A 13,487-nucleotide genomic window follows, 5' to 3' on the forward strand; every position below is an offset into this window, starting at 1 on the left:
GTTACGTATTGCTATATTTAGCATTTGATGATAAAACAAATAAACACACAAATCAAAAGGAGAACCACTGGCATTACTGAGAACTTTGCTCTCCGCAACTAGTGTAAAATATTCCGGTACTGTAGGTTACAAAAATAAAACTTAAAATTAATATATAATCATGGTTAATTAAAACAACAGGGGAGAACTATGCACAATAATGCAGTCAAATAAAAAGGAACTTATACATCTTTGGAAACCAAAGTAGTGAGAAAAAATACTGACTATTTCTGATGATAGAGGAACATGTTAAAAGTGAATTTACCATTAGAGTATCCACATCCTCAACTGGCCAGCTCAGGTTGCCAGTAGATAAATGCTCAGCCTTTTCTTCTCCATTTTCTTTGACTTCAACAAGTCTACTGGGAACACAATGCCATCTTCAAGCTGCTAGAAGGTAAACACTCACCCAAAATATTAGCATCTGGCGGCCCTGAGCGTAAAGGGCAAGAAATAAATCAATAAAATGGTCGCCATTATAAAATAATTTTATATTTTAACTGACACTAACCCATCTGAGGTCAAGGAGTCAGACAGTAGTGGTGTTGATCCTCGTGCAATTTCGACAATAGCAAGGCTATTGTTGGAGCTGCTGACATCAGATTTCATATCCTATAGCATAGAATGACATATAAATTAGGCAAGTCTTGTGAAGGAAGTTAAATTTTAAGAGAAAAGTTCAATTCCACTTGTGAGAAAATCCTTAAGAATCAGGTATGATGTTAAGATCACAAAATGCAAGGTAAAATTTTAACTATCCATATGGATTTCAGAACAAGCTAAAACTCTCTATTGATTAGAAGCATAGAAATGATACACATAGATCTCTAACATAAGAGGAACTTTTCATGATGATTTCTTTCAAATTGGGTCGAAATAATTTAGTGTTGCGTCAAATTAAATCTTCGCTGCCTAGAACCCAAATAAGTGGGGGGAATCAATATTTGATAATGAAAGTACTCTCAAGATTATTGAACATGAAAAGTAACTCATAATCATAGTTTCTTTTGAAACATATACATGGTTCATTCAGAGGAGGGCTCAGAAAATTTGCATACCATAACGCTGATCAAAGATGGCCTTAGCATCATTGTCGTAATGCGACCATCCTTCCATTATGAGCTTAGTCAGCTTCATCACGGGACAAAGAAAAGAACCAAGAAGTGCTGCTAATTAAGCCAACAAAATGAACTCCGATCAAGGAAAAAACAGAATACAAATGAAAATGATCAACTTCAGAAAAACCAACTAAATTAAAGGCAAGTTCAGATTTGGTTTTCATCGGTTAAATAAAAGCAGTTGTAAATGTCCAAACTTTCTTGCCTTTTTCCCTCCAGCTAATATTTCTATTGCATTAGGAAAAATTCCAGCTGTCTTGGCTTTGCGCACACACGAGACTTCAAGAAAATTGCTACTTGCAATTAAAAGGTGACATTAGTACATTATATTGGTCACAAATGTAAACTACAGGTCATAAGTGTGAAAACCAACCAATCAACAATAGTAAAAAACTTGGTATTTTAAAGACATTATAGTGATATCAAGTATTAGCCCTCCCCCTCCTAACTAAACTCTCAGCTCTGAAAAATTCAAGAATAAAAAGGAAGTTATTTTCTATAGTGTCAGCATGTAACTAGAATTGAGAAGGAAATTCTCTATAGAAGCAATAATGCCAAAATGAAAAAAAGAAAAACATTTCTTTTATTAGACATTTAAGAAGGGCAGCTTTTGCTATTCATATATGCAAAGTATTTAAATACTACATTGTGATATAGAGGTCATTCATTATTAAAATTTGGTTCCGTGTTGGCTGCCCCCATGCAAAAGTATAAAGAAAGGCCAGTTATAGATTTTTGATAAATTTCAAAAGTATAATTATCACTTATCACACTTGCATTTCCAAAAAGTGGCTTGTAACTTGTAGATATTCAAAATTTCAAACGCATGCTATAATTCTAGACAATTTTTACTCCTTGCTTTAAAATGCAAATGGAGGATATAGTGTATTAAGGTCACTCATACTATGATCAATAACCCACTTTCTCAAAACATAAATAAATAAATAAAATAACATTTTCTATATATGGATATATATTTGGCATTAAATTCTACAATTAACTGTGAAGTTCCACCAGAAAAAGCAAGGGTTCTAATCAAGCTAAGTACTTCAACAATAGATGGCTTTTCATTCTTAAGTTGATTACAAATATCCCTATCTTGTCGAGGCTTCATCATCTCAAATGCCTCTCTGTCATCAGATTATGACCAGCCAAATTTAACCCCTTAAGAAAAACCTTACAATGAATCTAAGATAATATTTAAGGAAATAAGACAGTGAGGCCATCTATTGTACCCAAATCCCTCCCTTCAATACCTGAGAGCCTGAAAAGTTCAATGCCCAAAATACTTGATGGAAAGAATTGCAACCATGTTGTATTCAGATAGTAGCAGACCATATGAAGGGCATTAAAAAAATGAACTAATTAAGAAGTAGGAAGGATCAATAAGTACCTTTGTCTCAAAACCAAAGATGTTTGAATAGAAGCAAATATGATGAAGAAACAAATACATATGGCCCTGCAAGCAAAGTTCAGGTCAGAAGTGAATTTTAACAGTAACTAAAAATTTAAATAGAATTCAAAGATATGAAACATGTCTACTTCATATGCATGCGATAAAGAATGCAGGGAAGTTTTACTTTTGCCATATAAAACCAGAATGTGATACAAATAGACCATACTAGCATACAAACCACCGGGTGTAACAATTTCAATTATTAATTCCAATTTATAAATGAACCATACTTGGAGAAGAATATTCTCCTGGAGAGCGCAATTGAAATCCTGAACAAGAACCTGCGAATGCCAAACAAATAGTAAATCTGGTCATTATATCATATTTAGAAAGCATGAAACCGAAAACTATATATAAAAGCAACAGATAAAAGCAGTGCATGGGAAAAGGAAGTGGAAGGAATAAGATGAGGATTCTTTTCATTCACTCAATGCTATCTTCAGCAGCTCATACATTATTTATATTTTCTAAATTGCATCTTCTAAATAATGCGACAATCATTTCCAAAAATCTTGCTTTTTCACAAAGTGTCATCTAGTCCTTGAGATAAAGATCTGTAGGACCCTCTCCTCTTCTCCCATAACTAAAGAATTTTCTGCTTCAGAACTTTTGGCTTAAAGCAGAAAATTCAGATTTCACAATATGAAAATGACACAGCTTTATACAATCAGCAAATTGACAAACCATAGCACATGCACAAAATAATAATACTAATAATAATAATAATAATAATAATAATAATAAAAAAAAAAAAATATCAATCAGATCTCAGTTAATTTATCTGCTTTGATTTGTTTAACATAAAACAATAAAATGAATAATGTAGCAAATTCATGAGCCACATATTGTCATGACATTAATATTATCCCTCAAGATACAAACATAGCCCAAGAGTTCCTCATAAAGTGGACTATCTCTTTGTGCATAAAACTACAAATTCAAACAAGGGTGCCAACTAATTCAAGTGAGAATTCATTTGACAATTGAAGATTTAAGAAGTGTTGCTTGAAAGGAAAAAAAAAAATGAGAATTCATTTAAAACTCACCACCTCTGTGGTACTTAAATTATGAATGCCTGACGAATCTCACTCAGTGCATGCTAATACAAAGCAAAATGCAAAATGAAACTGTTCAAAGATAAGAGTTTTTTCCAACAACAATCTTATCAAGAATAACAATCCTAAAGAATTTAGGTTCAGTCTTCTCTAATTAATTTATACTTTGCTTGTTTGTACTACTTCTTTTCCAATAAATTTGTGGTTTATCCACTTTTATAAAATAATAATAAAAAAAAAATTTAGGTTCACACTCCTATCAGTGACTCATCAAATAAATTTAGGATAAAAAAACAGTCACAAATCCATCACAATTCCCAAAAGAATCAGAGACTCACCTCGTCAGGCGGGAGACGGAACAACAACCGGTACTCCTCACTCCGCGTGGACATAGCCTGAGTCCAAAACCAAGAAAACCAATCCAAGAATCCAAACTCAACTCCAAACCCCCAATAGAAAATCAAACACAATTAAAAACTACCAAGATCTCAGCGTCCCTGCGATCAGACGGATCGGCGGAGTAAACGGAGGAGGTCTCAGAGGAGGCCTCAGCGTCCTGGCGTGACACAACCCTAGAAGGCGATGCTCGGAAGGACTGGTCCAGCGGAGCGGCGGCGAGGGCCATGGGTGGAGAACGGTGGTTGAAGAGAGGAGTAAATGGTTGGAGAAAGTGGGAAAACGAAAGGGGCGGGGGGTTTCAATGGGGGTTCTCGAAGTTCTTGAAAGTCGAGTTACAAAGGAATCCAAAATAGAAAAACAAATGGGAAGTGAGGGGTAGTTTGGGAATTTCATGGCGTGTCGGTTACTTATATTAAAGGGCTGACTTGCAGGATGAGCTGGCAAAGGTGTTAAATATTTCGGAATTAAATTATTTAAAAGTCCCTGAAAATTTTGTTGTGATTTTCTTGTCCCTGCAACGGTAGGTTTTTATGAAATTCCAAATTCGTCCCTTCCTTTTGACTTTGCACCACGTGGATGAATGGAGGTGTGGATGTGTTGACGTGGCAACGTAATTATAATTTCCTACAATTTAATAAAAATTTAATAAATTATTTATTTCCAACCCCACCACCTCCCATACTAATTTATTAATTTTTTAAAATAAATACCGCGTTTAAATCAAATCAGCATTTGACAAAAATTGATCATTCACTAATAACCCATAATCAAAACTTCATACTCTTATCTTTCATTATAGAATGAACCGCTATAATTTATAAAATTATTAATAATATTTTTTAAAAATAAATAATAAGTGATCCATTTAAAAACAGAAAAGTGTAAATAATTTATTGATCACCTAAAAAAAATTTCATAACCGTACAACTCTAGAAAGTGAAACTAAAACAATATTACCAAAAAAATGTACTCTTGTGTCATATCATTCAGCTAACCGATGAATAGTTAACTCTTAATAGTATTTTTATATAAATTTTTGTTAGAGCCTGTTTGGATAGTCAGAAATTATGCCATAATCCATACAATATGGCATAATTTAACATTTTCTAAGAATAAAAAAATTATTTTAAATTTATGGGCTCTGTATCAAATGCAGTGAAGGTGTTCGATAAAATGCCAAAGAGAGAAAGAATACCATTCCATGCCATGAAGGTGTTCGACCAATTGCCCCCAAAAGAGTGTAAGTGAGAGGCGCGCACCGTTTTCAATATGAAGTATATATATAGAGGTCGGTGCGGTTCATAATGACCTCCATGTCGTCATATGACGGTCCACGTGGCGCGCAGAGTCAGCCACCCGCACCATAGGCTCCGGCTCATGCCACCAAGGTGTTCGACCAAATGCCGCACAGAGATAATAGAGCTAGGATAAACCCAAGCTTCGTCACCGTCGACCAAAACCACACCACGCGTCACCTCCTCACTATCTCCTCCTCGCCACGCATGCAATCCCATTGCCACGCGTCCTTCTCCTTCTCCCTCTATATATACGCCTCATCCTCTTCTTTCTCTTTCTCGGTCCTGAATCAATGGCGGAGAACTACCAGCAAGTGGTGAAGGCAGCGACGGCGGTGGTGACTGGAGGGTCGACGCTGATGCTGTGTGGGCTGACGCTGGTGAGCACTGTGATCTTTCTGACAGTGGCCACGCCATTGATGGTGATCTTTAGCCCTGTGCTTATCCCCGCCGTCATCACTGTTTGCTTGATTTTCTCTGGGTTTCTTGTTTCCGGTGGCTTCGGCGTCGCCGGCGCCTCCGTGCTCTACTGGATGTACAGGTACTAGTGCTACTCAAGTTGCGTTTTTGGTCTTCTTTTTGGGCCATGGATGGTTTGATTGAGGACTAAAATGGATTTTTTTTTTATTTTCGGGGAGGTAAAAGGAATTTTGACATGACTGGTTTGATTAAAGGACTAAAATGGAGTTTTATTTTTATTTATTTTTATTTTTATCTTTTTGGGGAAGCTAAAAGGAATTGTGCCTTGCATAAGTTGCTTTCTCGAGAATGGGGTTTGTTTAGTCTTAGTAGTTAGTACTCAATGGGCTGCTACATTTAAGGATTAAAATGGAGTTTTCAATCTGTTGGGGAGCTAAAAAGAATTTTACCCTTTTTATTTTGCTTTAGGTTTCGTGCCTCAAGGATGAGTTTTGGTTCGTTGTAAGTTTCGAGGACTAGAAGGAAAGTTTCTGATCTTGTTAGGAGCTTACTTTTAAGAAAAAAGCACTTTTCATGAGTGAACTTTTGCTCTTTTACTCCTCGAGCGTGCTATTCCTTTAGTTTTACTCCTCCATACCAAAGTTTTGATCTTTAAAAGGATCTTCTAGGATTTTTCCTTAAATTGAGGCTTTGTTTAGTGGCATGTTCAAACCTGAAATTTCAAAATTTTCCAAATAAATATAAAAAAAATATATATTTTTTTTGACAAAATACGAGAAGCATACGTTAGGTGTGAGCAAGCTCATTTTGCATGTATTTTTATTTTACATGAGTTTTTGGTTCAATCTCAAGTCCTCTGAAAATTCAATGAATGCCTGAGATGAACACCATATAAAAAAACCTATACTTTACAGGCTAAGAGAACATTAGTAAGCATAAAATAAATTTAAATAAAATCTAGATATATATAAATTTTTGTAAAGTAATTTACAATGCATTTTGTTTGCATGCTCTACAACTATTCTTATTTACAAAGCCAATTTGAAACTTCTATTAAAAAAATAAATATAAAAAGCTATCTTTCAAGTTTTAACTTATGCTATAGAATAATATGAATGTATATTTGGTATATTAATAAATATGATCAATTACTAACCAAAAACATTTATGTAGGTATATAGCAGGGAAACATCCTCCTGGTGCTGATCAGTTAGATGAAGCAAGATATAAGTTGGCGGCAAAGGCAAGGGAGGTCAAGGAATTGGCTCAGAACCGGCTCGAGCAGGCTGGTCACACTGGTTCCTAAACCTGGCTACACCTAGCCAGCTATCTATCTTTGGTCATATATATGTATGTTGAATGTGTTACTTTGAGTCCCTTTGTTGGTAGTCTTTGCTCTTTCATATCATCTTCATAAACATAATAAAATTTTTAACAATGTTGCTTTGTCATGTTTTGTGTTTTTCATTTAATAGGACTATTTTATTTATTTCAAATATATATATATATATATATATATGCTAAGTATACTTTAGGTTCTCTTAGTGTTAAATTTCTGAGTGAAAAAAACATACTAAAATAATTTATTTAATAAAATAAATAAAAATCAAACATATTTTGAAAGGTAAAGATTTTTCAAGTAAAAAAAGGAAAACTAATTGAAAGAAGCTCATTGCTTTAACAAAAATTAACATAATTAATAAATTAAGAAATTCACATATGAAAAATTATAATATTCTATAATATTTACTATGCATTCTTTATAAATACATTAAATATTTTCTTAATTCTCTCACTGCACAAAATATCTCCGAAAATATGAAGACCCACATGTATTTGTCAAGCAAACCTCATTACATAAACATCTGTCTAGATATTTAAGTTAATTCAGATAATTTTTTGAATATCACCTTTTTTCTTATTTATTTAATTTTTTTAAAAAAAATGTTTTACTGTGAAAGCTGTTGTATAGAAAATAAATTATACATTTTGAGATAATGCCATGCCCCCACATGATAAAAAATAAATAAATAATAATTTTTATGAAATGCAGATATATACATGTTATAGAAATTAATAATACTAAAACTTTAACAATTTTTATGAATTATAAATAGTAAATGGGTTTAATTAAAAAACGAAGAAGAAAAAACCCTCATATTCGTATAAACATCTGTGGTTATTTATTAGTTTTGGGCTGTGGTCATTGGGTTTTCAGATATGGGCTTCTTGGAGGGCTAATGTTGGGCCAGTTGGAAATAGGATGTTTAGGTTAGATTGCATTCAATTTTCTTGGTATTCTTCCACATATGATCTATTTCATGAATATGTTGCTGTGATAATCATTGATGGTTTAGTTAAACACAGAGATCGATAGATGATATTGTGACTAAGGGAAAGTCTCAAAATAGACAGCACAAGGATGTGCATTAAAGAGATAAGTAATATTACTTAGGGTAAACAATCTGAAGTTATGATTTAGTCACATATTTTTAATTTTTGTTACAATTTGGCTTTGTAATAGTAAAAGACTGGAGGAAGACAAATTCTGGCTTTTTTGAATGATTGACGATCGAAATCATATATAAAATTATAGTGGAGAGAAATTCAGCCGCAAAGACAGGCCATAAACAGCAGTTGAAAATACAAAATTCATAACCGACAAAGGGAGCTGAAGCTCCTAAAAGAAAAGAGCTGCTCTATTGCCCAAGCCTCACATAGCCTTCCTTCTCATTCATCTTCCAAGCACTTAGTCTTCCCTGCCTGCTCATATGAAGATTGAAGTAAAGGCCTTTCCCTCACCAGTCCCATTTCGGATTCTAAAGCGCCCAACTCATAATTCGCCAGGAAATGCCACATTTGTTGTTCCACCTGGAATACAATCATAAAGTGAAAAGTGCCAGAAATTCTTGCCAACTGCACAGTGACTGAATCAGCCGAAAAAAAGGGGGGTTAACGATCACACGGAGCGGGAGCAAATGTAGCTGGGTCAAATTACTCCTGGTCTCATCTTTGATCTGGTGGCGATTAAATTAAAGAATGAATCTTGCTCTGGCTCAAATTGATCTTTGTTACTTCCGCACTCCGTCTCTCCTTCAAAGCCATTTATTGTTAAATATAATCACACGTAGCATATGCAGCTCCAAGGAAAAATTTGTTATGTAATATGCCTTATTTAATTTAAGGGGTCATTTGGTTCGCGGTAATATTTTCACATTACCGTCTATTACATAGTGATATGGTCAGATTAGCACTTTTAGATTGGCGGTGGTGGTAATATTGATGGTAATTTGTGATTACCAACCTTGGAATATTATTAAAAAACTTGGTAATCTCATTACCACCAAAACATGTGGCTATTTTGGATTACTAAGTGAATTGTAATCTGAATTTTTTTTTTTAAAATATACCTTTTATTTAAAAATAATAATAATTTTCATAGATTGCATATTTATCGTTGGATTAAAAAATTAATTTTGGATAATATTATTTTTGAAATATTTTCAACTTTGAAAATTTAATTTTTTTTGTATTATAATTATTTTTTCATGTAAAAATTTTATTTTACCTTAACTTTTCATTTGCTCAAAATTTTAGATACAAAGATAATTTGGAAAAAATGTGCAAACATTAATCTTTATGTTATAATTTAATAATTTTGATCCCAGATCTTATTTCACTTTAAATTTAAATTTGCTCAATATTATACATACAAGAAGTATTTTGGGAAATTTGAACATTATTAAGTTAATTACTATGTAATATAAGTTCCTAACCAAATATGGTTATCATAAATTACCAAAGTATTTTTGGACATATACAGTGAACCAAATGAACCTAAGAACTTTATAAAGTCATTATTTAGAAAATAGTATAAAGTCATTATTATAAAAGTATTTTTCTTATAACTTCATTATTTAAAAAACATTATTGCATACCTTATTTAATTTAATGTTTAAGGTTTAGCTTCTCTGTATTAAAAAAAATTATATAGTTTACTTGAAGTCATTAGAGATTTAATTTAAAAAAATATTAGTTGACTTGGAAGTCATGGAAATTAGGGCTGAGCATCGGTCAGTTCGGTAACCAAACCGAACTGACCGATGCTCAGCCCTAATTTCCATGACGTAACCAAACCGAACTGAATTATCTGTTAACCGAACCAAATTACATTAGAAAATGAGGACCGAACCGAATAAGGGGAAAACCGAAATTAACCAAACCAAAATTTTTCAGTTCGGTTCGGTTTTTAACCAAAATTTATTATTTAACCGAAATTTTATAAAAAGGTTTTAAATAATTTGTGTTTTTTCGGTTTGATTATTAGACCAAAAGTTGTTATTATATCGAAATTTTATAAAAAAAAGTTTTTAAATCATTTGTGTTTGGGACCTTGGTGGTAATGGTAGTGGGCTTATAAATTAATAATATTAATATATGACTTATACAATATATATATATATATATATATATTTTAATGTATGTAATTCGGTTACACAAATTGTTACCAAACCAAATAAAAAAAAAATTCGGTAACTGAAGGTTTTATTCGGTTTGGTTCGGGTTTGATATTCGGTTTTTCCGAATGATGCTAACCCCTAATGGAAGTCATTAAAGAGTTAATTTAAAAGAAAATTACTTAGTTGACTTGGAAGTCATGGAAGACTTAATTAATATGAAATAAATATTGACATTGAAATGAAATACCTAATTTGAAAGGAACAATGACCAAGATGAATTTTGTATTATTAAAATGAAGAAAATTAATATCGCCTTAATTATAGATTTTTCTTTCTATAAGAACTTTATAATACCATCAGACTCACACCCATATTGATGTTGTAGGAATGATCAGATTGAGATATATAACAACTATATAAATATTCAAACATGATGATCCTTGCTCCTTCTCCTGCAGTTCCTTCAGCTCTGCCTTCTGCCATTATCCTTATATATATATATATATATATATATTTGTTAAGTATACTTTTCTTTTAGTGTTAAGTTTTCTGAATGAAAAAACAGAGTAAAATAATTTATTTAATAAAATAAATAAAAATCAAACATATTTTGGAAGGTAAAGAGTTTTCAAGTAAAAAAAAAAAACTTATTCAAAGAAGCTCACTGCTTTAACAAAAAATTAATTTAATTAACAAAGAATTTCAAATAAGAAAAATTATAATATTCTATAATATCTGCTATATATACTTTATCAATATATTAAATATTTTGTTAATTCTCACCCAAAATATCTCCGAAGAAACTAAAAAAAAGAGATCTACATATATTTGTCAAGCAAACCTCATTGCATAAACATCTGCCTAAATATTTAAGTTGATTCAGATAATTTTTTTAATATCACCAATTTTTTTATAATTTAATGTTTTTGTAAATTGTTACACTGTTAAAGTTGTAGTATGGAAATCTAAATTCTACATTTTGAGATGTCATGCCCACATGACAAAAATAAAATAAAATTATTTTTATGAAATGCTGGCACATGTTCTAGAAATTAATAATTCTAGAACCTTAACAATTTTTATGAATTATTAATGGTAAACCTTAACAATTTTTATGAATTATTAATGGTAAATGGGTGTAATTAGAAGAAGAAGAAGAAGAAGAAGAAGCCTCATACTCGTATAAACATTTGAGGTTATTCATTAGTTTTGGGCTGTGGTTATTGTGCTTTAAGATATGGTCTTTTGGAGGGCTAATGTTGGATCAATTGGAAATAGGATGTTTAGGTTAGATTGCATGTAATTTTCTTGGTATTCTTCCACATTTGATCTATCTCATGAATATGTTGGTGTGATAATCATTGATGGTTTAGTTAAACACAGAGATCGATGGATCAGATTGTGACTAAGGGAAAGTCTCAAAATAGATAGCACAAGCATGTGCATTAAAGAAATATGTAATATAATTAAGGGTAAACAACCCAAATAATTTCTTGTCTTTTTTACGTATTTTTATTTTGATCACCTAGTTTTAGAAACTTACGATTTAGTCACATATTTTTAATTTTTATTACAATTTCGTCATTCAAATATACGTTATTTACAATGATTACATATAGCATATGCTAGTTTTTTGTTAGTTTTGAGGAAGAATTTATCATGTAGTATGCCTTATTTAATTTAGGATCTTTATTTAGTCATTATTTAAAAAAAAACATTATTACATACCTTACTTAATGTAATGTTTAAAGTTTAGCTTCTCTATATTAAAAAAAAAAAATCCTTATAGTTGACTTGGAAGCCATCAGAGACTTAATTGAAATATATATATCTATATATGTGTATATATATATATGACTTGAAAGTCATTGGAGACTTAATTTAAAAGAAATATATTTAGTTGACTTGGAAGTCATGAGAGACTTAATTAATTTGATTAAAATGATTTTTTAAAATTTTTTTAATACTAATCTCCTGTGTAATTTATTATATCTTTTTTTATATATATATATATATATATATATATATATATATATATATATATAAAGATATGGAATATGAGATTACATTTGATTATTTTTTTTTTAAAAAAAAAAAGTTTAATTGCCGTACAAGTCCATGTAATTATGTACTTTCTGCCATTTTAATCCTTATAATACTTTTAGGTACATTTAAGTCCTCATATTTGATCGAGTTGGGACTTTCGAGTCCGAGGCGTAGATGGCGTTATCTTCGCCGTTTCTTTTGAGCTAGCATGGCTTTAAATATTCGATGTTAGATACAATTAAGTTCTTATATTTGATCGAGTTAGAACTTTTTAGTCCCCCTATTTCATAATAAAAAAAGTTACATTCACCGTTAGGTACAATTAAGTCCTCATATTTGATCGATTTGAGATTTTTTAGTCCCTCAATTTCGCAATAAAAAAAAAATCACGTCGGCGCAAAAGAAATGACAAAGTTAACGCCATCTATACCACGGACTAGAAAGTCCCAACTCGATCAAATATGAGGACTTAAATGTACCTAAAAGTATTACAATGACTAAAAAGGCAGAAAGTACATAATTACAGGGACCTATATGGTAATTATACCTAAAAAAATATAATTGCTTCATTAATTTTTTTTATACATTCATTTTACTTAAAAAAAACCTATTTTTTATATATAATATATATATATAGAATATTTAATGATATAGAGTACTACTAAAACAATACACAAAAACAGGGGTTTAAAAACAAAAAAGTCATTTCAATACTTGTTAAACACTTAAACCATCAAAACATTGTTGGGAGGACTGGTAAGTAATTTTATTATTTGCCAAAAGAGAGGCAAGTAAAAACCACTCCTAAAAGAGTATGTAAACGTATGTTATATCTACCTACCTGCATAGCATACTATAAGTATCTCAATACTAACAATTCTTTGTGGCAGAAAAAATTATTAGTATATCACCTATGATAAACATTCAATCAAACGATGGATTAAAGTAATTGCATTTGGAATAGAGTCACATTTTCTAGGCTACATAGAAGTCTACGACTATTATTACCATCGTGACTATTATTATAACCATTGTGTGATATCAATCATATCTATGGTGGTGAAATTGTTGCAAATTGCCAAAGCACCGTTAGGTATAAATCAAAATAGTTTCTTAAGATTAATTTCTACTTATAAAATTTTTCATTTTTGGGAAGAGATAAAAAATATTAGTTTATAACTTATTTTTAATTTTTTTTA

At 31.3% G+C, this 13,487-nt stretch overlaps 2 protein-coding genes across 2 annotated transcripts; one reads left to right on the plus strand and one right to left on the minus strand.

Annotated features, from left to right (window-relative positions):
* Window positions 1-2,475: 2,475 nt before the first annotated feature.
* LOC120254476 (protein VASCULAR ASSOCIATED DEATH 1, chloroplastic-like) lies at window positions 2,476-4,415 on the minus strand. The gene is made up of 4 exons (XM_039262573.1): window positions 4,150-4,415; window positions 4,007-4,063; window positions 2,844-2,894; window positions 2,476-2,616 (listed from the first exon to the last, which is right to left on the minus strand). The coding sequence occupies exons 1-4, from the start codon at window positions 4,291-4,293 to the stop codon at window positions 2,506-2,508; spliced, it is 363 nt and encodes a 120-aa protein (XP_039118507.1). The 5' UTR covers window positions 4,294-4,415; the 3' UTR covers window positions 2,476-2,505.
* A 1,203-nt stretch (window positions 4,416-5,618) lies between these two features.
* On the plus strand, window positions 5,619-7,227 carry LOC120254475 (oleosin 1-like). The gene is made up of 2 exons (XM_039262572.1): window positions 5,619-5,903; window positions 6,956-7,227. The coding sequence occupies exons 1-2, from the start codon at window positions 5,656-5,658 to the stop codon at window positions 7,086-7,088; spliced, it is 381 nt and encodes a 126-aa protein (XP_039118506.1). The 5' UTR covers window positions 5,619-5,655; the 3' UTR covers window positions 7,089-7,227.
* The last annotated feature ends 6,260 nt before the right edge of the window (window positions 7,228-13,487 follow it).

Source organism: Dioscorea cayenensis, unplaced genomic scaffold, assembly GCF_009730915.1.
Source record: "Dioscorea cayenensis subsp. rotundata cultivar TDr96_F1 unplaced genomic scaffold, TDr96_F1_v2_PseudoChromosome.rev07_lg8_w22 25.fasta BLBR01000471.1, whole genome shotgun sequence".
NCBI lineage: Eukaryota > Viridiplantae > Streptophyta > Magnoliopsida > Dioscoreales > Dioscoreaceae > Dioscorea > Dioscorea cayenensis.

Bases quoted from the DNA above. Each gene is read 5' to 3' on its own strand.
- LOC120254476 (XM_039262573.1), bottom strand. From the start codon at position 4,293: ATGGCCCTCGCCGCCGCTCCGCTGGACCAGTCCTTCCGAGCATCGCCT. The intron at 2,895-4,006 runs GTGAGTCTCTGA...TGGCATTCGCAG, and splicing joins TCCGTCTCCCGCCTGACGAG to GTTCTTGTTCAGGATTTCAA. The intron at 2,617-2,843 runs GTATGGTTCATT...CTTTGCTTGCAG, and splicing joins AGGAGAATATTCTTCTCCAA to GGCCATATGTATTTGTTTCT.
- LOC120254475 (XM_039262572.1), top strand. From the start codon at position 5,656: ATGGCGGAGAACTACCAGCAAGTGGTGAAGGCAGCGACGGCGGTGGTG. The intron at 5,904-6,955 runs GTACTAGTGCTA...ACATTTATGTAG, and splicing joins GTGCTCTACTGGATGTACAG to GTATATAGCAGGGAAACATC.